This window comes from Pteronotus mesoamericanus, unplaced genomic scaffold, assembly GCF_021234165.1.
Source record: "Pteronotus mesoamericanus isolate MK-2021 breed Mesoamerican mustached bat unplaced genomic scaffold, CSHL_Meso_final contig_181, whole genome shotgun sequence".
Lineage (NCBI taxonomy): Eukaryota > Metazoa > Chordata > Mammalia > Chiroptera > Mormoopidae > Pteronotus > Pteronotus mesoamericanus.
The window spans coordinates 2,915,892-2,939,027 of record NW_026555077.1 but is presented as its reverse complement, the minus strand read 5'-3'; the positions used below and the strand labels follow the sequence as shown (position 1 = coordinate 2,939,027).

Genomic DNA, 23,136 nt, shown 5'->3' with positions numbered 1-23,136 from the left:
TATGTATGGTTTAAAACTCTCTAGACATTTATCAGTCTGAACAGGATTCTGCTATCAGTCCTGTACATCCTTTTTACCTACAAAATTGTGTAACTAACATCCTTTTAATTAATAGTAAATATATTTAGACTTTTACTCTCATTTTATCTTTGCCCAGATATCACACAGGATCCCTGGCATTTGGATCTTTGATTCTTGCATTAATTCAAATGTTTAGAATAACCCTAGAATACTTGGACAAACGTCTTAAAGGTAAGATTCCAGAACTCATCTTTTCTCAGACCTCCTGACTTCTATGAAGAGAATAGATAGAGGCAAGTGGTTGCAGGAAACATGATGGGCGTAACAAGGGTAGTAAGAGTGGAGGTGGTCAGACAGGGGACATATTTGGAAGGAACAGCCAACAGGACTTGGTGACGATTGGATGTGGAAGGGGGCAGGGAAGAGAGCAGCAGTGAAAAATAAGGGAGAATATACGTGTGATTCTATTTACTAAAATGTCAAAACCAAGAGAAGCAAATTTCAAAGAAGAGATTAAAAATTGTGTTGCTGACATGTTAGTGTTGAGAAGCAAGCTGGAGTTGCCTGGAGGTTTCAAGTCTAGAGCTCAGGACAGGTCAGGCTTAAAATATGCCAATGACAGGTCGATGTCATTGTCATAAATCTTCATACATGACACATATAGTTTATAAACATATAAAGGCTGTTTAGAATGCACTTTAAAATATTATTATTTGCCAAAAAAATCTTGAAACAGAACAACAAATTTGGAGCACTTACATTTCTTGATTTTAAAACTTAATACAGTGATACAGTCATCAAAACAATGTGTCTCTGCCATAAGGGCAGACATTCAGATATAGAATAGAATAGAGAGCCCCCAAATAATGTCTCACATACAAGCCCATTCAATGGGGAAAGGACAGTTTCTTCAACTAATGTTACTAGCAAAACTGGATTTCTATATGCAAAAGAATGAATTTGGACCCTTACCTTACATCATATATAAAAATTATTTCAAAATGGATTATAGGCTTAAACATAAAAGCTGAAAGTATAAAACTCTTAGAAGAAAGCATAGGAAGATATCTGCATGACATTAGATATGATGATTTCTTAGACATGAGAACAAAAAAACAAAACAAAAACTAGACTTCATCAAAATAAAAGAAAATAATTACCTAAGGACACTATCAAGAGAGTAAAAAGACAACCCACAGGATGGGAGAAAATATTTGCAAATCTTATACTAGATAAGTGACCAATATTTAGAATATGTAAAGAACTTCTACAACTCAAGAATAAACCCAATTCAACACGGGAAAATGATTTTTTAATTGCATGAAACTTTTTCAACTTTACTGAGATACGATTGACAAATGAAATTGTAATACTTTTAAAGTGCACAACATGATGATTTGGTAAACATAGACATTGTAGAAGGCTTCCCACATTTAAGGTAATGAACACATCTATCACCTCACCTCACGTATTTACTTTTTTTTTCTTTTTCCTTTCTTGGTAAAATCACTTAAGTTCTATCCTCTTAGCAAATTTCAGTCACACAATACAGAATTATCAACCATATTTGCCATGTTATACCTTAGATCCTAAGACCTTATTTATCTTATTACTAAAAGTTTGTACCCTTTTACCACCCTCTTCCTATTTCCTGTGTCCCTCAGCCTATAGCAACCTCCATTCTTTTTTGTTTACGTAAGTTCTACTTTCTTTTTTATTCCACATATAACTGATACCTTGCCTATTTGTCTTTCTCTAACTGGCTTATTTCACTTAGCATAATGCCTTCCAGGTCCATCTCTGTTGTTGAAAAAACACGATTTCCTTCTTTCTTAAGGCTGAATAATATTCCTTTGTGTATCTGTACTATATTTCCTTTATATACTGATCCATCAAATGGTATATAGGAAGTTTCCATACATTGAATATTATAAATAATACTGCAGTGAACATGGGAGTACAGACACCTCTTTGAGAAAGGAACTTCATTTCTTTTTTATATATATATATATATATACACATATATATACATACACACATATGTATATACAGAGAAATGGAATTGCTAGATCATATAGTAGTTCTATTTTTAATTTCTTGAGGAACATCCATACTGTTTTCCATAGCAGACACATCAATTTACCTTCCCACCAACAACGTACAGGGTTCCCTTTCCTCTGCATCTTCACCAACACTTGTCTCTTGTCTTTTTGCTAATAGACATCCTGACAGGTATGAGGTGATATCTCATTATAGTTTTTATTTTAATTTCTCTGATGATTAGTAATGTTGACTACCTTTTAATGCATCTATTGGCCTTATGTACGTCTTCTTTGGAAAAATGTCTATTCAGGTTCTTTGCCTAATTTTTTAATTTAGGTTATTTGGGTTTTTTGTTTTTATTTTTTCTATTGAGTTCTGTTCCGAGTCCTTGTATATTTTAGGCATTAACTTCTTATCACGTATGTGGTTTTCAAATATTTTTTCCATTCCATAGGTTCCCTTTTCATTTTATTGATAGTTTCCTTTGCTGTGTATAAGCTTTTTAGTTTGACATAGTCCCACTTGTTTATTTTTGCTTTTGTTGACTTTGTATTTAAAAAATCATTGCCAATACCAATGTGAAAGGACTCACTCTTGTGTTTTCTTCTAGTTTCATGGTTTCAGGATTAATTTGAAGCCTTTAATCCATTTTAAGTTGATTATTATGCATGGTGAGAGATAAGGGTCTAATTTTATTTTTTTGTGTGTGGATTATCCACTTTCCCTAGCATCATTTATTGACAATACCATCTTTTCTGCATTGCATGTTCTTGGATCTTTTGTCAAACATTAATTGACCATACAGGGTCTGTCCAAAAGGTTTCCAGCCACATAATATGAAAAATAGAGACATTTACTGAAGAAGACACAAGATACTAGAAACATTGTACATGGGAAAATGATGCCTCAGTCCCCTTCAAAGTAGGCACTTTGGGACTTCACACAGGTCTCCCAGTCATCATCGGCTGCCTGTCATGTTTTGCAGAATCTCATCAATGGTCTGAAATCTCTTCTCTTTCAAAGGTTATTTTAGTTTTGGGAAAAGCCAGAAGTCACAAAAGACCAAATCTGGACTGTAGGGGACTGCGTCTCCTGGGTTTCACCTGAAAACTCTGCGCAAGACATGATGCATGAGTAGGCATGCTGTCATGATAAAGCTGCCAATCACCAGTTGCCCATAGCTGCAGCTTCATGAATCATCAGAATAGTTTCCATGGAGGAATGTGCAGGCTTAACAGAAAATTTGATGCAGATTAGTTGTTCTACTCACTCAGTTATTAGGAATTCAACAGCCACACAGCACACATACTCACTCAATTGCATCTCCCACCCCCACTGACTAGTACAGTGAAGTTGTCTTTGGTCACACATGTGCATTCCAGTTCCCTTTCCTAGGCTGCCAGGTTATATCAGTGTTGCGCAAACCATTCTCATTATGTTAACAATGGCTGGACTTTTTCCAGATAGACCTTGTATGTGCATGAGTTTATTTCTGTTCTCTCTACTCTGTTTCATTCATCTGTGGGTCAATTTTTACATCATTATCACAATGTTTTGATTACAATAACTTTGGAATATAGCTTGAAATCAATAAGTAGAATGACTTCAACTCTGTTATTTCTCAATTACTTTGGCTATTTGCACTCTCTTCTGGTTTCATTCAAATTTTAGAATTCTGTTTTTATTTTTTTGAAACATGATGTTGGAATTTTGATAGAGGTTGCATTGAATTTGTGAATTATTTTGGATACTATGAACATTTTAACAATGTTAATTTTTCTATTCCATGAATTTGATTTTTTTTTTATATATTTGTGTCATCATTATTTTTCATTAATGGCTTACAGTTTTCAATGCACAGGTCTTCCACCTCTAAGTATTGTTTTTGATTTATTCTTTATTCTGAGTATTTATTCTAAGTATTTATGTTTATTCTAAGTATTGTTTTTCATTGAATTGTCAATGGAATTGTTTTCTTAATTTCTCTCTCCAATAGTTAGTTGTTAATGTGTAGAAATGCAACCAAGTTTTGTATGTTAATTTTGTTTTCTGGAACTTTACTGAATTTGTTTATGTTCTAATAGTTTTTTTGGTGAAGGCAGCAGGTTTTTTTAAATATATATAATGTCATGTGATCTGCAAACAGAGACAAATTTACTTTTTCCTTTTTGATTTGAATGCCTTTTTTTTGGTAACTTACCTAATTGTTCTGGCTAAGTCTTTCAGTACTATGTTGAATATAAGGGAAGAGAGTGAGTTATTCCTGTCTTAGAGGAAAAGGTGTCAGCTTTTCACCATTGAGTATAATGTTAGCTGTGAACCTGTCATATATGGCCTTGATTATGTTGAGGCCTACTCTAACCAGTCAGTTTGCTAATATTTCATTGAGGAATTTTGCAGATATGTTCATCAGGAATATTGGCTTATATATCTTTTTTTCTTACCATGTCTTTGTCTGGCTTTGGTATTGATGTAGTCTTATGATGCTTTGTATTTCTGTGGTATTAGTTGTAATTTCTCCCCTTTCATTTCTGTATTTGTTTTTCCTTTTCTTCATTAGTCTAGCTAAGGGTTATATATTTTGCTTATCTTTTAAAAAATATGATCTTTTCACTATTTCCTTTCTTCTACTAACTTTGTGCTCAATTTGTTCTTCTTTTTCTAGTTTCTAGAAGTGTAGAGTTAGATTGAGATCTTCTTTAATGTAGGTGATTATTGCTATGAACTATAATATCTTTCTTAAAACTGCCTTGCTGCTTTCCATACTTTTGATATGTTGTGTTTCCATTTTCATTCATCTTAAGATACTCTTTGATTTCCCTTTTGATTTTTTTCTTTGACTGATTAGTTCAGTAGCATGTTGTTTAATTTCCACATATTGGTGAATTTTCTAATTTTCTTCTTGTTTCATACCACTGTGGTCAGAAAAAAATGCTTAATATGATTTCAGCCTTTTTACATTTATTGAGACTATCTTGGAGAATATTTCATGTGTGCTTGAGAAGAATGTATTCAGCTGTGGTAGGATAGTATGTAATGTAAATGTTAAATTCTTCTGGTCTAACATGTAATTTAAGACTAATGCTTCCCTTTTGATTATCTGTCTGGATGATCTATCCATTGTTGAAAGTGGAGTATTGAAATGCCCTGTTAAGATTATGTTGCTGTTCATTCTCCCTTCATAACAGTTTATATTTGCTTTATATATTTATGTGCTCCAATGTTGTCTACATAAATATTTACAATTTTATATCCTCTTGATGAATAAACCCCCTTATTATTGTATAATGACCTTTGTGTCTTGTTACAGTTTTTGACCTAAAGAATATTTTGTCTGATATAAGTATAAATATGCCAGCTTTACTTACTTTTATTGATTATTTTAGAGAGAGAGAGAGAGAGAGAGAAATACCAACTTGTTGTTTTACTTATTTGTGCATCCTTTTGTTGTTTCTTGTATGCGCCCTGACCAGGGATCAGACCCACTGGCCTGAGATCAAACCCACAACCTTGGCATTTCAGGAAAATGCTCTAACCAACTGAGCTACCTGGCCAGGGCTATCTGCCTTATTTTTGTTTCTATTTGCATGAAAAATCTTTCTGCAATCCTTCACCTTCAGTCTCTGTGTGTCTTTAAAGGTGAAATGAAACTCTTGTAGATAACAGGTAGTTGAGTCTTTTTTTAAATCCATTCAGCCACTCTGTATTTTTTTAATTAGTGAATCTTGTCCACTTATATCTAAGTGTAATTCTTGATAGCTATGAACTTACTATTACTATTTTGCTAATTGTTTTTTGGCTGTTTTATGGATGTGTGTTTCTCTCTTCCTCTATTTTGTAATTTGATTGTTTTCTGTAGTAGTATGTTTTGATTCCTTTCTCTTTATCTTTTTGTATCTACAATTGGTTTTTGGCTTTGGGGTTATCATGAAGCTTATATAAAAATAGATAGTTATAACAATCTATTTAAAGCTAATAACAACTTAGCTTCAAATGAAAAGCTCTGCATTTTTATACTCATCCCTACATGACAGGTTACAATGTTTTTGATGTCACAATTTACATATTTTTATTGGGTATCAACAAGTTATTGTCATTATAGTTATTTTTAATGTTGTTTCCTTCAACCTTCATGCTAGATTTGTAAGTAACTTACCCACCACCAATACAATTTTCTGAATTTAACTATATATTTTGTTGTACCAGTGAGTTTTATACTTTCATATATTTCCATGTTACTAATTAACATCCTTTTGTTTCATCTTAAAGAATGCCCTTGAACAATTCTACATCTGGTCTAGTAGTGATGAACTCTTTCACTTCTTGTTTGTCTGAAATACTCTTTTTTTCAGTTCTGAAGGATAAAAAATGTCATACCATTTCTTGGTAGGCAATTTTTTTTTTCTTTCAACACTTTAAATATATAATTCCACTTCATTCTGGCCTTAAAGTTTCTGCAAAATAATCCGCTCATATTCTTCTGGAGGTTCCCTTATAAATAACAAGTTGTCTTTGTTCTGTTGTCTTTAATTTCCTTTTAACTTTTAAAGATTTAATTTTATGTGTCTCAATGTGAGTCTCTTTAGATTCATCTTTTCTGGTATTCTTTAGGCTTCCTGAATATGGGTGTCTGTCTCAAGGTTGGGCAAGTTTTCTGCCATTATTTCTTTGAATAAGCTTTCTGACTCTTTCTCCTCCTTTTGGGATCTCTGGTACATATATATATTGGTCTGCTTGATGGTATCCCACTAGGTATTTAACTACCTAATTAACTTAACTCTTTTGAATCTTTTTTTTTTCTCCTCTGATTGGATGAATTGCACTGCGTTAACTTTGAGTTTGTTGACTATTTTCCTTAATATAGTCTGATATTGAACCCCTCTATTGAATTTCCCAGTTCAATTATTGTTCTCTTCATCTCTACAAATTTTGTTGGATACTTTTTTGTGTTTTCTATCTCTGTTGAAATCCTCACTTTGTTCATACATTGCTCCCCTGACCTCGGTGAGCACTTTTATGATTATTATCTCTGTTTCATTAAGATCAATTTCTGGAGATTTATCTTGTTATTGTTTGTTTGAAACTTATTTTCTTGTTTCTTTATTTTTTTCTTGACTCTCTGCGTTGATTAATGTTCGTTAAATAAAAAAACCACCTCTCCAAGTATGTCAGACTGGTTTCATACAGGAGATCAATGTCACCAATCAGCTCAGTCCAAGTTTCTGGTTCTCATGAAACTTTGTAATTGTCCTAGCCACCATCGTTACTCTTGGTGGCTCCCAATAATTGAAGGTGTACCAAGACCTGTCAATGTCTCGAAGGGAAGCATCACAGGCAACACGTAGATGCAGGCTGATTAGATGCCAGGCACTCAGACAGCAGCTAGGAAAGTTAGTTTAGCCCCTTTCAGAGAGAAGCTGGGAGGTGGGTGTTTCTGCCTGCTCCCTCTGCCCAGAGACAGGATGTGTAACTATTGTGGTGGGAGTGGGGAATGTGCTCCTGCACCATTTAAAAACTGCTTCTTTGTTTGCTATAGTCCTAAGGAGTCCTGAATGCAAGACCTGTTGGCTATCAGGGCCAGAAGAAGTGGGGATCATCCCTCAAGCAGAAGCCGCAAAAGCTGTGGCACCAGGCATGTGTACAAGCTCCTTCCAAAGAGATGTTGGTGATCTAGAATTATAAATGCAGTGAACTAGAGACAGAATGTGGTGGAAGTGCCCACCAGCTTCCCCAGCCTCCATGAAAGATCATAGTTAGCTCCTAAATGCATGAAAAATAGCCCCTTGGGCAGCAGGTCATAAAGTACACAGTCAGATCCCTTCCTTAGAAAGACTGGAAAAAGGCTGTTTTTGCTGCTCTCTATGTGCTAAGCCCTAGGAGGATAGCCACAGTGAGTGCTAGCACATGTGCCTGTTAATAACTCCTTCTTTGTTTTCCATACGCCTATGGGACTTGTGAATGCAAACTCTGTTGGCTTGCATGTCTTTCAGAGTTAAGTGTTTTGAGGACTTGGCCATTGGTTGAGAGTCTTAAAAGTTGGAATTCTAGTTGTGCTGTTCAAACCCGTCATTCTTCAGGGAGAAGCTGAGAACTGGATATATCATCTCAATTTTCTGGTGGTGTGCAGGAGGTGGGGTTTATGGGGTGGTGCGCCTCATCATTTCCCACCCTTTTCAGTGTGGGTATTTCCCTGGTTGCCTGATGTGTATGAGTCACTGAGCTAGTTTCTGGGTTTCTCTCAAGGGAGATTACTTCAGGTGTAGCTATACATTCAGTACGTCTGTGGAAGGAGGGAAGTTCAGGGGACTCTTGTGGCATCATCTTGGTCTCCCATAAAGGATCTACATATACATTGCTCCAAATAAGACATACAGATGGTTAATAAGCACATGAAAAGATGCTCAGTATTAGTCATTCTGAAAATGGAAATCAAAATCATAATGAGGTTTCTCTTCACATCCATTAGAATGGCTACTATAAAAAATGGAATATAACAAGCGTAGGGTGAGGGTAAATTGGAACCCTTGGGTATTGCTGGTGGAAATGTAAAATGGTGTAATCACCATGGAAAACAATATGGCAATTCCTCAAAAAGTTAAATAAGATTGTCATATGATCAACAATTTGACTTCTAGGTATGTACTCAAAAGAATTGAAAGCAGGGACTCAAACAGATATTTGAACACCAATGTTCATAGGAGCATTGTTCATAATAGCCAACAGGTAGAAACAACCCAGTATCATTAACAGATAAAGGATGAACACAATGTGACATATACATACAATGGAATGTTATTCAGCTCTGAAAAGGAATGAAATGATTAACTTTAAAATCTTTATGTTAAGTGCAATAAACAAGACACTAAAGGACCAATACTGTATAGTTTCATTTCTATGAGGTGCCTGGAAGTAGCAGATTTATACAGACATGAAGTATAAAAGAGTTAACCATGGGGCTGGGAGAAGAAGATATTGAGGAGTTATTCTTTTAGTGGGTACAGAGTTTCTATCTGAGATGATGAAAAGCTCTGGGGATGGATAGTGATGGTTGCAGAATATTGTGAATACTTAATGCTTATACCTAATGTTATTGGATTGTACACTTAAAATGGTTAAAATGGTAAATTTCATGTATATTTTACTGCAATTTTAAAAATTTGGAAGTCATTTAAAATTTTTTAATTAATTTTTTTGTTTCATAGAGTTTAGTTGCAAATCATTAATAGATTTAAATATATCCTCATAGATACCCAGAATAACATTTCTAAATTTCTGCAACACTGTCTGAAATGCTGTTTCTGGTGTTTGGAAAAAGTGGTAAAGTTTTTGAACAGAAATGCCTATGTTATGGTAAGTAGATTATTTTTTTATTTATTAAACTTCTTTGCAAACTTAAACCTGTCTAGTGGTACACTTCTATCTCTGAAGCACTTCTACATCATGCATTTGGATTTATCACCACGTGAATATAAGGATTTGTGAATCCAGTGCATGATTCTGGATTCTGCTTTCCTAGTAGAGATAGCATATTAACTGTACTTCAGTGTTACTTTCTGTATCTCTTTGGAGAGGGAAAATATTATTTACTTTAGAAGTTTTTAAATTTGCTAGATTGAAAATGGTTTTGTGTGCCTTTGACAAAGTTTATTGAGAGGACAGCTTACTTAGTCTATGTTTCACTCTGAGACAAAAATATCTTTCTAATTCTGAGATTTATATATTTTAAAGGAAGTTCCTAATGAAATTTGTTTCTTGTTCTCTGTGTGAATATGGAAGCTTCTAAAGAAGTTTTTTAACATAGGGGATCCAAAAGTACAATTCTAAAATTTAGCAACTACAATCTAATGATGCTTAATATTATAGTGACATAGGGTCTGCTGCAATGATTCAAATAGTTGTGGAGATTCAAATAGTCACTAATTTACTTATACCAAGAATATTGTATTGAGTCTTATAATTAGTAAGTCAAGTGTATTGAAACACATTGGATTTCCTGAGAGTAATTTTTAATATGAACTCTATAACATTTAACCAATTTGCCAACAAACCCTAGTCAAACCCTTGAAAGTAAGAAACCCTGTCCTGAGATCTGAGAAAAAACCCCACTGTTTGAAGTTGTCTGATCCCCTCAGGGTTTATAGGAATACGGCATCTGAAGCAGACCTCACTGCCAACAACTCTGAGAGTTGTGCAGAGTTGAAGACACAGGGTTCCCAGGCCTCCCACAAACCCAAATGTTGGAAAGAGGACTGAGAGTATCTGTATGGGTGACAGAGAATGAATTCATTTTCCTGTCATTGGATTGTCTCTTGGTCTTGTTAGGGTATGTTATTGACTCTGGAATAACTCTCTTCCCCAGATTGCAATATACGGCAAAAACTTCTGCAGATCAGCAAGAGATGCTTTCAATCTGCTGATACGAAATGTTTTAGAGTAAGTAACTCGATTGAACATTGCAATGGAAGATTTGATGAACTTTGAGCATGACATACTTCACGTGATGTCATTGAAGTGTTGGAGGTCATGTTAGACATGAATATTGCCTTTTAAGTTGATAGATTTAAACCTTCTCTGTCACATCAATAATTTTTTTTATCTTAGAATTGTTGCTTCTGTCATCCACTGATGTCTTCATGTCCATTCGCATTTATTTTTATTATCCACTCTGCTCAAGAAATATTTCACATGAACACTATCATCATGTCTATGACCACTTCCCTGTCCCAAAATTGACGGAGCCGCAGGGAATAAAATTAGGGAACAAATGCAGCACGCGTAGGATTCAGGGAATCTACCTACAGGCCACGAATAGCGCGAGAGGCTGACACTGCCAATTGCACCCAGCAGCCCTACAATGCCGTCTTCCGTTTCCTTCATTAAAAATGTCAGAAGTTCATCCCAGAGCTTCAGTTCTTGCACTTAACAAATGCCAAGGAAAATCGGCAGCAAAAACACATCAAAATGAAGTAATGAATTATTTATTCTCATAAGTGTCAAGTGGCACATGTAATTTAAACATAAAATCATGCTTTGTTTTTTTCTGATTCTTAGAGTTGCAGTTATGGATAAAGTTACAGACTTTGTACTAGTCCTGGGGAAACTTCTAGTTGCTGGGTGTATAGGTAAGTGAGAATAATAAAAATAATAAAAATTGACAAGGTGCTTAGGAAAACTGCCTTACTACAAAAAAGCTATGGTGCTTTAGTAATGCGTAATACATACATTCTGCCTTTTCATTGTAGGTGTCCTGGCCTTTTTACTCTTCACACAGAAAATCTCAATCATTAAGGAAGGACCAACATCTTTAAATTACTACTGGGTACCTTTGCTGGTAAGAGCTGTTGTCTTAGTCCAGTCTGCTATGACAAAGTACCATAGACTGGGTGGCTTAAACAACAGGAGTTTATTTTTCATATACTGGAGGCTGAGAAGTCCAAGATCAAGGTGCCCACAGATTTGGTTCCTGGTGATGGCTCTCTTCCTGCTTTGCAAAGGGACACCTCCTTGCTGTACCCTAACATGGGGGAGAGGGATCTTACCTCTCCTGCCTCCTCCTATAAGGATACTAATCCTATTCATGAGACTTCTACCCTCACAACCTAATAACACACCTCCAAATACCATCACATTGGGGATTAGATTTCAACTTATGAATTTGAGGGAACACAATTCATTCCATAGTAGCTATGTCAGAGAAGGCAAAATAAAAAAAAGAAAGAAAGAAGAGAAATAATGATAGCGAATATTACTGGTCTTACTTTGTGACAAGCCTCATTCTGTTTTAAAGATTGAGCTCCTTAGAAACAATCTCTGAGACAGAGGATTGCAAGAGAAAGGTTTATTAGAAGTCTTCTCCTGAGATACACTTTTTTTTAAATAATGATTTTATTTATTTATTTTTAGGGACAGGGGAAGGGAGGGAGAAAGGGAGAGAAAAATCAATGTGTGGTTGCCTCTCGCACGCCCACAACTGGAGACCAGGCCCGCACCCCAGGCATGTGCCCTGACTGGGAATTGAACTAGCAACCATTTGGTTCACAGGTCGGCATTCAATCCATTGAGTCATACCAGCTAGGGCTGAGATACACTTTTAAAGAAGTGAAGAAGGCAGGCCAGACAAAGGAAGAAGCTGACCCATGTTGCAGTTATAGCGGAAGCCTCAGACGTAATTACAGGAAGTTCTGACTAGGGGACTGAACCTTCTATGCCATGTGAAACAGCCATTGCACAGGTTGCCCTCTGGGTCGGGGTGTAAGCTTGGCTGGGGCAGTTCCCTTCAAGGAGGGCAATTTGTACTGAAAGAAGCAGCCTACAGTCCCCAAAACTGGGGAGGGCCTGGATAGAATCCTGTGGCATCTTACAATATATTAACTCACTCAATCCATGATTCACAAATACTATTAGTATGATTCACATTCTCCCTTCTCCTCCCAAAAGTGTTGTAGAGGAGGCAGAGACAGCTTAAGTCACTTGTTGAATGAAAGCCTGAGCTGTGATTCAAATCTAAGCAACTGCCCTTAACTTCTGTGCTGCTACCTCTACATGTAGAATCCTAAATATGGGATATATTTGGTAGGGATTGGGAATAGTGCTAAGAAAATTGGCCAGTTATCTGGTACATTTTGTTTAAATCCCACTAGAAAGCACTTAAAATCATTATCATTGAAAACGTTTTTGTCTCTATATTGACATCTTTTTCAACACAGAGTACTTCAAAGCTTTCTCATCATGACTTTCATATAAAGCTGAATTACAGTTCTTTTAGACAAGCTAATGACATTGTCATTCTCTTCTTTACTCATTTACAGACAGTCATTATTGGATCTTACCTAGTTGCACATGGGTTCTTCAGCGTCTATGCAATGTGTATTGATACAATTTTCATCTGCTTCTGTAAGTTCAGAATACGTGTTTTCCCCCTTCAGCGGATAACCAAAAGATGAGGTTAAGACCCACGTCCAAAGCTGGATTGTGAACTTGCTATGACCTGGCTGCAATCACAAAACAGTGTTATTTGTAAAGAGACATTGTTTAGTAGGTGCTCTTTAAACCTTAATGGCTGAGAGAATGGAGTTTGCAAAGCACAGGAGAGTCAGCTATTGAAATGAACCTCAGGCTTCATGGCATGGAGTTAGCATGAAACGATTTTTTTATTTTCCCATGTTTTTAAATTTATAATAATGATTGGCTCCTGTAGTGCTTTATTAACAACTGAGGATATAACTGGGCTTTGGAAACTCTTTGAGAAGAGCCTCCATAGACTCTGATAAAGTCGAGCTGGCACTGGTTTCAAAGACACACAGGGACCAATTCATATTAGGCAACAGAATGACAAATGGAAAGGATTCATAGAGGAGCATGTCTAGGAAGTGATTAGATCAATTCCAATGCTTAGAGTAAAAATACCTACTTCCTTAGAGTTTTCACACTTGTTTATTCACTGTGTCTTTATGTGACATGTGTAACTTGCATACACAAAATGAGTATTTTCTGTTAGTATTTCTTCTGGAAAATCCTGGAGACCACAGTGATGATCAAGAGTTTAATCTGGCTCTCACCTTCAGCCTAGAAAGAGGAGGGTCAGCAGGTGAAAGAACAGAATTTGTTAGCCCTACAGCTATACCCTCTGAGAGATTATTTCTCTGGCACATTGCTCTTAAGAGAAATAGAGAAAATATTCTATAGCAGGGCATTACTGAGTGATCCACTCCATTTGTGTAAAACTAAGTTCATTTTTTAGTATAATGCACAGTATCAACTTCATGCTGTGGTCAGGAGAGAAGATAACTGTAAGGAGAAATATTAAAGGCAAACCTCCTTGAAAAATGGTTTGACCTTATTTTTGTTTTTTCTTTCTGAACATTTAAAAGTCAATTTTCAATAACCAGACAAAGAAGTCAGGAGAACTTTATGTACTCCTTACTTCTTCCTCTGGCTATAAATGGAACTGAAATGTTTAATCTTTTCCTAGTGCCTCAGTGGTTTGTTAGGAAAAGCCATCTACTAAAACACCACATGAACAAATCTCATACCTGAGCTAGAATCAGAAGCATGGGAATAAGGCGGTGCCTAAGACATAGTAGAGAACTCTCAAATATTCCAAGATCTTCTCTCTCATCTCAGACACTAGTCATGGGAACGATTCTGGGAGATCCCACTGGGATCCCATTCTTGTAAACTAAAAGTTTTTCCCAAAATGTATCTTAGGAAATGTCTAGACTCTACCAGTTTCCAGCCTTTAGAAGCTTTGGCAGGTCTTGTGCATTTTAAATTTTACAATGGATTTTAAATTTGAGCAGTAAGAAGTGTTTTTCACCCTTCCATATTAATAATTGCCAACTTGGAACCCCATATAATTTGAACTTTAGTCAACACATTGTGTGTGAACATGAGTAGTTTCCTTTTGGGGACTCTTGTCTTTGATAATAAAGGATAAGGGAAACCAAACCATATTTCATTTCCCTTCCCAGATGTTACTATGGGCAACATCTTACTTTGGAAAACATTCTTCTTAAATTATACTCTAAGCCAAATTATGACTGTGTGGAACTGTATCTTTTATTTTTTTATATATCTTTTTATACCTAATATCTTGGTTGCTGGAAAAACCAGTGTTTTTAAAAATGCAAACCATTTACAAACACTTCATTTATAGAAACAGCATCTTTTTATCATTACAGGACACTGAGAGTTTTGGTCCCAGGACGGGAAAAAATAATAGTTGCTGCTGAGTACTGATGTGATCCATACCAAGTTTTCTACCAATGCCTCAAGGGTGATAATGATATCACCATATGATATGTGACATATGATATAGAAATATATCATTAAGAATGAAAGAACAAAAACATTAGGTGTCTATCGTGTTTTCCTCCTTAGCTTTACATGTGTGTGAGGAAAGTCACTGTGAGATATAATAATATAGAGATCTACTAAACAAATAATCTAGCCATTTCCAAAGACTGTGATAGAAAATTATTTATTTCACAAACTGATTTTATAGTTTTGTAAAATATTTTGTATCCTTTATATTATAATTAATAAAGGTTATATATAACAAATATTTTTAAATGTGCTTGTCAAAACTTAGAATGAAATTGCATTTATATATTTATTAATAGATACTATCTGCTGTGCATTGTATATACCTGCAGGAAACTTATTTCTCAGCATTATCCAGTACTTCCTCCCAACCACCCAACAATGAACATCCCAACACTTTATTATAAACCTAGGCAAAGCAGGAAAGTAAATTAGAAAGTTAGGAAACACTGGTATTAGCTTTTGAATATAATCTGAGACAGACTACAAGGATATAGGTCAGGACACCTTAGAGTTAAGTAGGACCAGAGCTGAGCTAGGTGTCAAGAGGCTGGGTGCTCACTTCATCCTGACAGCCTGAGACCTTTTTGACTTCAGGAGAATCATTCTACACTCCTGGGTCTCAGTTTTTCCACATATAATATTAAGGTATGGTGTACGATTAAAAGTGGCTTTGAACCTGGAAATTCAACTATTGTTCTACATTTATCACAAGAATAATACATTTTTTATTTAACTTTTTCTCAGAAGACGTGGCAATTTACCTTTCTGAAATAAAGTCACAGTATTTGAAGATAATTCCTTTGAAAGGACATGAAAGATTTCATTTACCTTTAAACTATCAAAATAAATCTCTTTGGGAATGGGTGGGATTAAGGAAGTTTCAGTGCTCCCTTGCAGAGGTTGAAGCTTTTTGCTTTGTCCAGCGTCAGCAACTAAACCACACTCATTTGTCTTATATTTGACTTTCTAATGCTGATTTTTCTGATTTTTCCCTGTTCGACTCTCCAATTTATAAAAATGCATATAATTGTTCTGCCGCTGCTTGCTGCTTTTTCCTGCTTTGGCTGCTGCATATACAGGTGAAGATCTGGAAAGAAATGATGGATCTACAGAAAAGCCCTACTTCATAGCCCCTACCCTGCACGGAATGCTGAACAAGAAGCAACTAGTTCCCCAGAAGCAGAAAGAGTAGAAAAGCTCCAATCAGTGCCACTCATTTTTAAGTGGAAGTTTTGTAAATTAGGTCATTTGTAATTTGAAAATGATGCTTTTGAGTAATGTGAAATTTCTGTGCTTATTCCTAAAAAGCCAGAACCTGGTACCATCTGAGGTGTCAGGCTTTTGATAACAGTAGCCTCTGTGAATTGGGGTACTTTATAGACTAACTGTGGTCCCAGCTGAAGGGCACATTGTAAATGTCCAACGTTTTTTAAATCTATAGCCGAAAGTGTTTTAAAAACTTTTATAACTCGGCGTGCTGTTGCTCATTGCAGCACTTTGATAGCCTTTCTTTTTATACATGTATATTTGTAAAGGATATTCAGGCAATTTTTGAAAGTGCTATAAATGTATAATGGATTAGCCATAAAAAAACTGATTTATAGTTAACCAGCATATGGTACTAAATTTGTAAATATGGTGCTATGGTCATACTTGTACTGTTCAAACTAGTGGACAACTCTCTAAACTGTGATTAAACTTGTATTAATGATTCCCTAGGAAGTATATTTCAGTAAGTGATTCAAGTTCATAACAAACATGTAGATGTTAATGTTATACAGGGTCCATAGAGAGCATTACTAGGTAAAAATTACTGTGGAAATATCACAGCCCATTTTGTTTTAGTGATATTATATTTATAGTGAAGTTGATCTGAGTTCTGGAATGTCATTTTCAATAATATGAACCTCTGGCCACTATAAAAGTATTCTAAACAGAACTGAAATGGCCACATAATTCATGACTTTTGTCTCGACCTAAATAGAGACAAATTCCTATTTTCCTGTTCCCACCATATAGGAAGTTGGTATGGATTTGTTTCAGAAGAGTGACTGTATCTTTTCATGAGCATACCTGTTTTTCTAGATTAAAGAGATTAGCTGTGTTCTACAAAAGCTTTGATGTTAGCCCAACCTTCAGTGAGGAAAGAGAAAAGAGAACACTTCGGATTTTACCTTAAGGAAACATACTATTAGTCCTCCATAGACACCTATAGTATGGGGGGCATACTATAGGTTAGAAAATTCATCCCTTGAGGCTTTAGGAGGAATGTTTTTGCCATATTCCCTCCCTGCTGGCTGGAGCAACAAGCCGGTTTCTGGCAGCCATGCCTGTCTTTCACGTGGCAGAGCAAAGCATGAATTAGACGTTCGCATACTTTGCTTACCCATCCTGTGTGCCAAGTGCATATGATATAGCGAACAGTGTAAAAATGTATCCCAAAAGGAGTATTGAATCAAGTAGTATCCTTTTGGCTTTTACACTAAGCTTGTACATAAAGATTATTTATGTGTTGACAGAAAAGAACATGCTGATCTAACATTTTGACCTGAACATGATCCGTGTATCCAAGAAGACAGTCAGAATTGTGTCACTGTGTTACAAATTAATACAAATAATAATTTATTTAATGAGCCTAAAGTGTGAAAACCTAGATTTAGGTTGACTCCATGGCAGTTAAAGAAAGAAGCCAATGAATAGGGAAGATATTTGAAGTATTGGCCCTTGTAACAGCCACTATCTTGTTCTTGGTTTACTTTCTTGAGATTGTTGTAGGCAAAAGTATTGATTGACTGCACAGTTTGACAATGGGCCTTCTTCAGTTTCCTTCTCCTTGAAGTATAATTCAGAAAAAAGTGACAACCTGTCTTTCTAGATGGTTATTATTATTATTATTTTATTATTCAACAATATAGGGGTTACAACATCTAGTGAAGTAGTTTCCTCCTGTCTTAAGTGTTGAAAATGATAAGGTGTAGTCAAAAAGTTCTGAATGATGAAACAAATTTTTAATTTTTAATTTTTGTATGTATCAGAATCACTCTGAGGACTTGTTACAAATATGGATGCTTCTGCCGTATTCTAAGAGAATCTGATACATTGTGTTTGTGTGTGGGACATCTTGTAAATTATTATAAAGTTTTCTAGTTGATTCTAATACATACAAAAGTTGGAAAATCACTTGAATAAAATATAAACCAAGATATGAGAAATTATTTGCCTATTTTCTCCTTATATTCATGGCTGTTTCAAGAGGTAGAAAATTGAGAAAGACAACTGAGATTAATTTAGATACTTCTGACAATCATAGCTTCTTCTATATTTTAAATTCATGGTGCTAGATGGGACTAATATATTATATGTTTAACATTATATCTACTAATTAGGCCAGAAAATTGTCTAGAGTAAAAGTTTTTGCTGAACTATGCAGAGGCACATTTTAAACTTGGCTATGTTTTAAGGATGTAACCACTGGGCACAAAATCATAGGAAAAGAAATGCAATTTTGTTAAATATTTCTAAATAATTTCTTTACAACTTAAAGGAAAAAACTGATTCTTTAAGTTTTAACTACATTAAGGGTTCATTTCTAGTCAGAAAAATATTCTCCATTAATATAATAACTTCTTTGTGTGATTGAAATATACTACAGTAAAAATAAGCATTGTTTTGGGGGGAAAAATTTAAAAGCCATTATTTACAAAGAAAAACTAATAACTGAAAAATAGCAATATTTCTTAAAATCTACAGTTTAAGGATTTGAAATGTATTAAATTTATAAATCTTATTTTTAAAAACTATACTATCTGAACTGTGCATGGCAAAAGAAATTTTGAACAAATATGATCATTTAGAAAGCAAACTGTGAACATAGTACTTCTTAAGAATTTGAAGGTGATTAGATATTCCCAATGAATCCTTTAGGTTTTTTTGTAATTAAGTTTGCTGTCCAAAAGAAGGTAAACATTATTACCGCAATCATGGAGCTGAGAGGCATAAACTATTGGCAGAACCCGACCTGGTACAGAGTGAGATAATATCTTACTGACATAATAACAAGGGCTGTTTTTTCACAGTTCTGTTTACAATAATGTTGATGCCAAACCATGCTGTTTAGAAAGAAAAAAATTAACTGCTGTTAAGCAAGAATGCAGCAGATGGCGATGTTACTTCTCTTACAGTTTTGCTTTGATATTTATTCTGTGCCGTTCTTCCTCCTAGTGGAAGATTTAGAAAGAAACGATGGTTCTTCTGAAAGACCCTATTACATGAATCACTCTCTGATGAAGACTTTGAAAGCGCAAAGTACACGAACTAAGAAGCAGTAGAAGTGCAAACTCTGATCAGCGTGCAGCGGTGTGTTTGTTACCTTTTCCTCATCTGCTGTGTCTGTGCCACACTCCTTTCATAAGTGCTTTGAGTTTGGAACACTGTAGTCACGACCTTGTTGGCTTTTATTTGCATGTTTTATATACCAAAGCTTATACTGTAATATGTGAAGCCATCAGAAGTCGCAAGGGAATTGTTAATAACACGGAACATTTTTATACTAAGATCTTTTGTTTTGTAATTCATTTTTAAATAGAGTGGCTTGGATGTTTCAAAAATACTAGTGAATGTGTCAATATTCTTTTAAATATTAGATTGAAAAATGATACATTATTTAAATTATAGCTCCTAATATATTTTTTAAATTACAACTAAAAAACTTGTGCAGGGAAAATTGGTAAACAAACAAAGCAAAGTAGAAAATTTAAAAGTTTTCCCCACTCCTGTTTGACAGTGAATTGGTAAAAGACCGCCCTGCTCCAGATTTTGCTCTAAGTATAGAATGTTTCCTATTAAACAAATTGCCAATCTTCCAGCCTTTACTATTTCGTCCTCTCTGACAAAGTGCCTTACTGGCTGTTTAATATTACCCAGCTTTTGTGGGCAAGTTTACAAACATTATTTTAGAAAAAATACCTGCAATGTTAGTGATTAAAACAAGTCTTCTTGCATTTGTTTTCCTGTTAGCTCACTGGTTGGAAACCATTTGTCATTTCAGCATGTTTGATATCCTCACTATGTAGAGTACATTTTGCAGCATAAACAAATTCCTTTGCGCCTAGTGGACATTCTTGAATGTGTACTACGCGCTGAAAGGACATTTGTTGAGTTTCTCTTTTTACTAAAAGTGAGAAGTTTAAAAAGGTAATCTTTTCTATAGTGAATCTTTGAAAATACAATAGGTATGAGACTACATTTGTCAGTGTTTTACACAGATTAGGAAGGGAAACTTTGAGAAATTATAAAGGAAAATTTTACCCCCAGAAAGGGTGCTCACAGACATCATGTACTAATAGCTCCATTTCAAATGATTGTTTATTACCATCAAGGGGTGTTCCATGGATGTTCTTTTATTTGCTAACTTCTGATATAAAATAATTAATTTATTTATCATATGTTAATTTTTATTGTGCTAATATAAATAGGAACAAATTTCTAATTCAAATTTCAATAATTGTACTAGTGCTCCTAATTTTAAAGGAAATGAATTCAATTTGTTATAGAAAGAGTCCAGAAAGCATTCAACCTAAAAGGATGTCAGTCACACACTGATAATTTGTAAAAGCTTTGGGAATCAATGATAAGTTATTATCAGTTTGTCTATTATCACATTTGTTTAAATGTGACTTTAGATACTCTTTTATGCCAAAAACAAACTCACATGAGCACATAATAGTCTGAGCTCTGTAATTAATGTGTTTCTGCTGTGCAGGAATATTATGACCGTATTGTCTAAATATCTTTGATAACTAATATATTTAACCTTTAATGAAATTTGTTGTTACTCATTGTTTTAAATCTATTTGTTTTTTCTTCTAATAAAGATTTAGGTAAGAAAAAAACTGTCTGCCTTATTTCTTTAAGTTAGAAAGGGAAAAAAGCTTTAGTTTTCAAAACCCACTATACTATGATGGGATCTTCTTTGTATCAAATATCTGTTTTTTTTAACATCTAGATTTATCTTTTTTTTTAAAAATCCTTTTTTCTTTAGCTATGAATTAATCACCAAATCAAATCATTAAAAATGATAATTTATACAAAATAAATAAATCAAAGCTAAATGGGTAAGAGATGGATTTTTAAAAATCCAAACAATGACTTAAATTAGTTAATTGGTCTTAGTTTTAATTTGCCACAGGTTTACTCTCATTAGGTTTTCCCAACATTCATATGAAGTGAATGTCATCATTTTAAAGCAGGGATAAATTTACAGAACCTAAAAAATGTGAACACTAATTAACAATAGTTCTCCAATGCAAGATTAAATGTACAACATTTAATCTTAATCTGGTTTATTTTAAGATAAAATTTTTCTTGGGTTCAGAGATACCTTACTAAATGTGTGAGTCTATTTTTAAATTGAATTATATAGGATATCTTCAAACTTAATTTTTAAAACAATTTAATGGATTTCCTTAAATAAAAACATAAAACAATGTTTGTGCAGTTTTCAGTCCTCTGTTAAAATATTTTAACTCTAATAAGATGTTAGCTAATATAACTAATGATTCCTTTCTTATTTAAAATAAAAATATAGTTTGGTTTCCAGAAGAAATCCAAATTCTGCTTTACATCTTAATAACTCCTAGTTTTAGATGATAAAGCACTGACTATACTTGTACATAAATTGTTTGAAATTGGACTATGAATGATTTGATTTTTCTGGGTGCCCAGAAAGCTTAAAAAGAGTTTGTGAATCCACACAATGAAATCACACTATTAAAGGTTCTGTGGGATCATCAGTCAACACAGTTTTTGTTTAAGCTAATATTGAAAAACACACCCTGTGCAACAATTCCTTTTCTTTCTTTTCTTCTTCTTCTTCTTCTTTTTTTTTTTTTTTTTTTTTTTACTATATAGCTGACCAGCATTCATTCCAACGTATGTTATTTCACTTTTACAAGTGGTGCCTCAGGAAATTGCTCTTGAACTCTAACCAGGCATGGTAATTATCTCCAGTATTATCTGGTTCTGGACTATGGAACATGCTTTATGAATCAGTCTTTGTTGGCATAAGATATGGGACAAAACTGAATGAAAATCATTATTGCAGACCATGGTATATGAAATGGTATCCTGACATTTCTTCCAGTTCCTTGCAATCCAGTTCCTTAGATATTTGCGAATATTTTTTAAATACAGCTTTATATTACAAGAATACATTTCAATAAATCACTGATAAAAAGGTATATCTTACTAATATAACAGGAATAAATTACTTTTCCAAAGATACTTTCCATATACCATGTTTTTAGTCTTGGGGTTAAAATGAGCATTGAAGACTTCTCTTAGGACCTAGCTCAGTTACTTCTGGTCCTCAGTGAATCTGTCATCACCCGGAAAACAAAGCCAACACCCATTGAAACAAATGTGAAATCATTCATTTATGAAAACATAAAAGAAACCAATATAGAATCTGGCAATATTTTTTCTAATGGTTTCTGTTCTGAGAAGAATGGGGGCAATGTGACGCATTTCAAAGCAATCAATTCAATCTTACTATTAGAGGTCACTACCTTTTTTTTTTAATGCCTTGGCTCTTTTCCAGTTCTATATATATGCTGTATAATTTAGAATAGCTTAAACAAGTGGAAGAAACAATCTTGTGCCCTTCCACTGCTGACCCTAAAACATGGGCATCTTCACATTCTGGCCCTCAGCTGCTACAGAGCAGTGTGTTAACAAGAGTAGGGGAAGCTTATCAAACAAAAAGATGTTTCCATTTTGCATATCGATTAAAGTGAGCCTGGACTTGATTCGCTGTGAGATTAACCTTGAAATCTCCACATTCTTCCAGCCAGATGGATATATATTGCTGCATGTGTGTCTGCAGACACAGAAAAGAGAAAATGAAGGTAAGATGTTGGGAAAGCAGTGGTATCCAAGAACAGAACAGAAAAAGCTAAGAATATATTTTAAAAATCTCTAGCAAGATCCAAGAGGTCAACATAACAGAAAGTAGGGTGTCTTCTGAAAGCAATTCATAAATCTATAGAAAGAGAAACTTTAGAAGCCAGTAATTAAAAATATTTTTCAGTCTTCCAGTAAACAACATTGAGGCAGAATGTTATAATAAAATGAATCACATAGATGTGTTTAGCTCAAACAAACTAAAAAGAATAATGCCCCAACATGATTTATGATTAAGGAATTTAAAAACATCTGTATTTTTTTCTCATTGTTTTTGCACAAAACCCA

General features: G+C 34.5%; 1 protein-coding gene across 1 annotated transcript in view; it reads left to right on the top strand.

Moving 5' to 3' along the window:
* The window catches only part of SLC44A5 (solute carrier family 44 member 5), a 309,363-nt gene extending 290,146 nt beyond the window's left edge, over positions 1-19,217 (top strand). Inside the window, exons 16-22 of the mRNA XM_054566860.1 lie at positions 158-252; positions 9,311-9,414; positions 10,424-10,497; positions 11,116-11,186; positions 11,307-11,395; positions 12,873-12,957; positions 19,111-19,217. Of these exons, the coding sequence (XP_054422835.1) occupies positions 158-252; positions 9,311-9,414; positions 10,424-10,497; positions 11,116-11,186; positions 11,307-11,395; positions 12,873-12,957; positions 19,111-19,217 (625 nt within the window). The remainder of the gene's footprint in view (positions 1-157; positions 253-9,310; positions 9,415-10,423; positions 10,498-11,115; positions 11,187-11,306; positions 11,396-12,872; positions 12,958-19,110) is intronic.
* Positions 19,218-23,136: the final 3,919 nt, after the last annotated feature.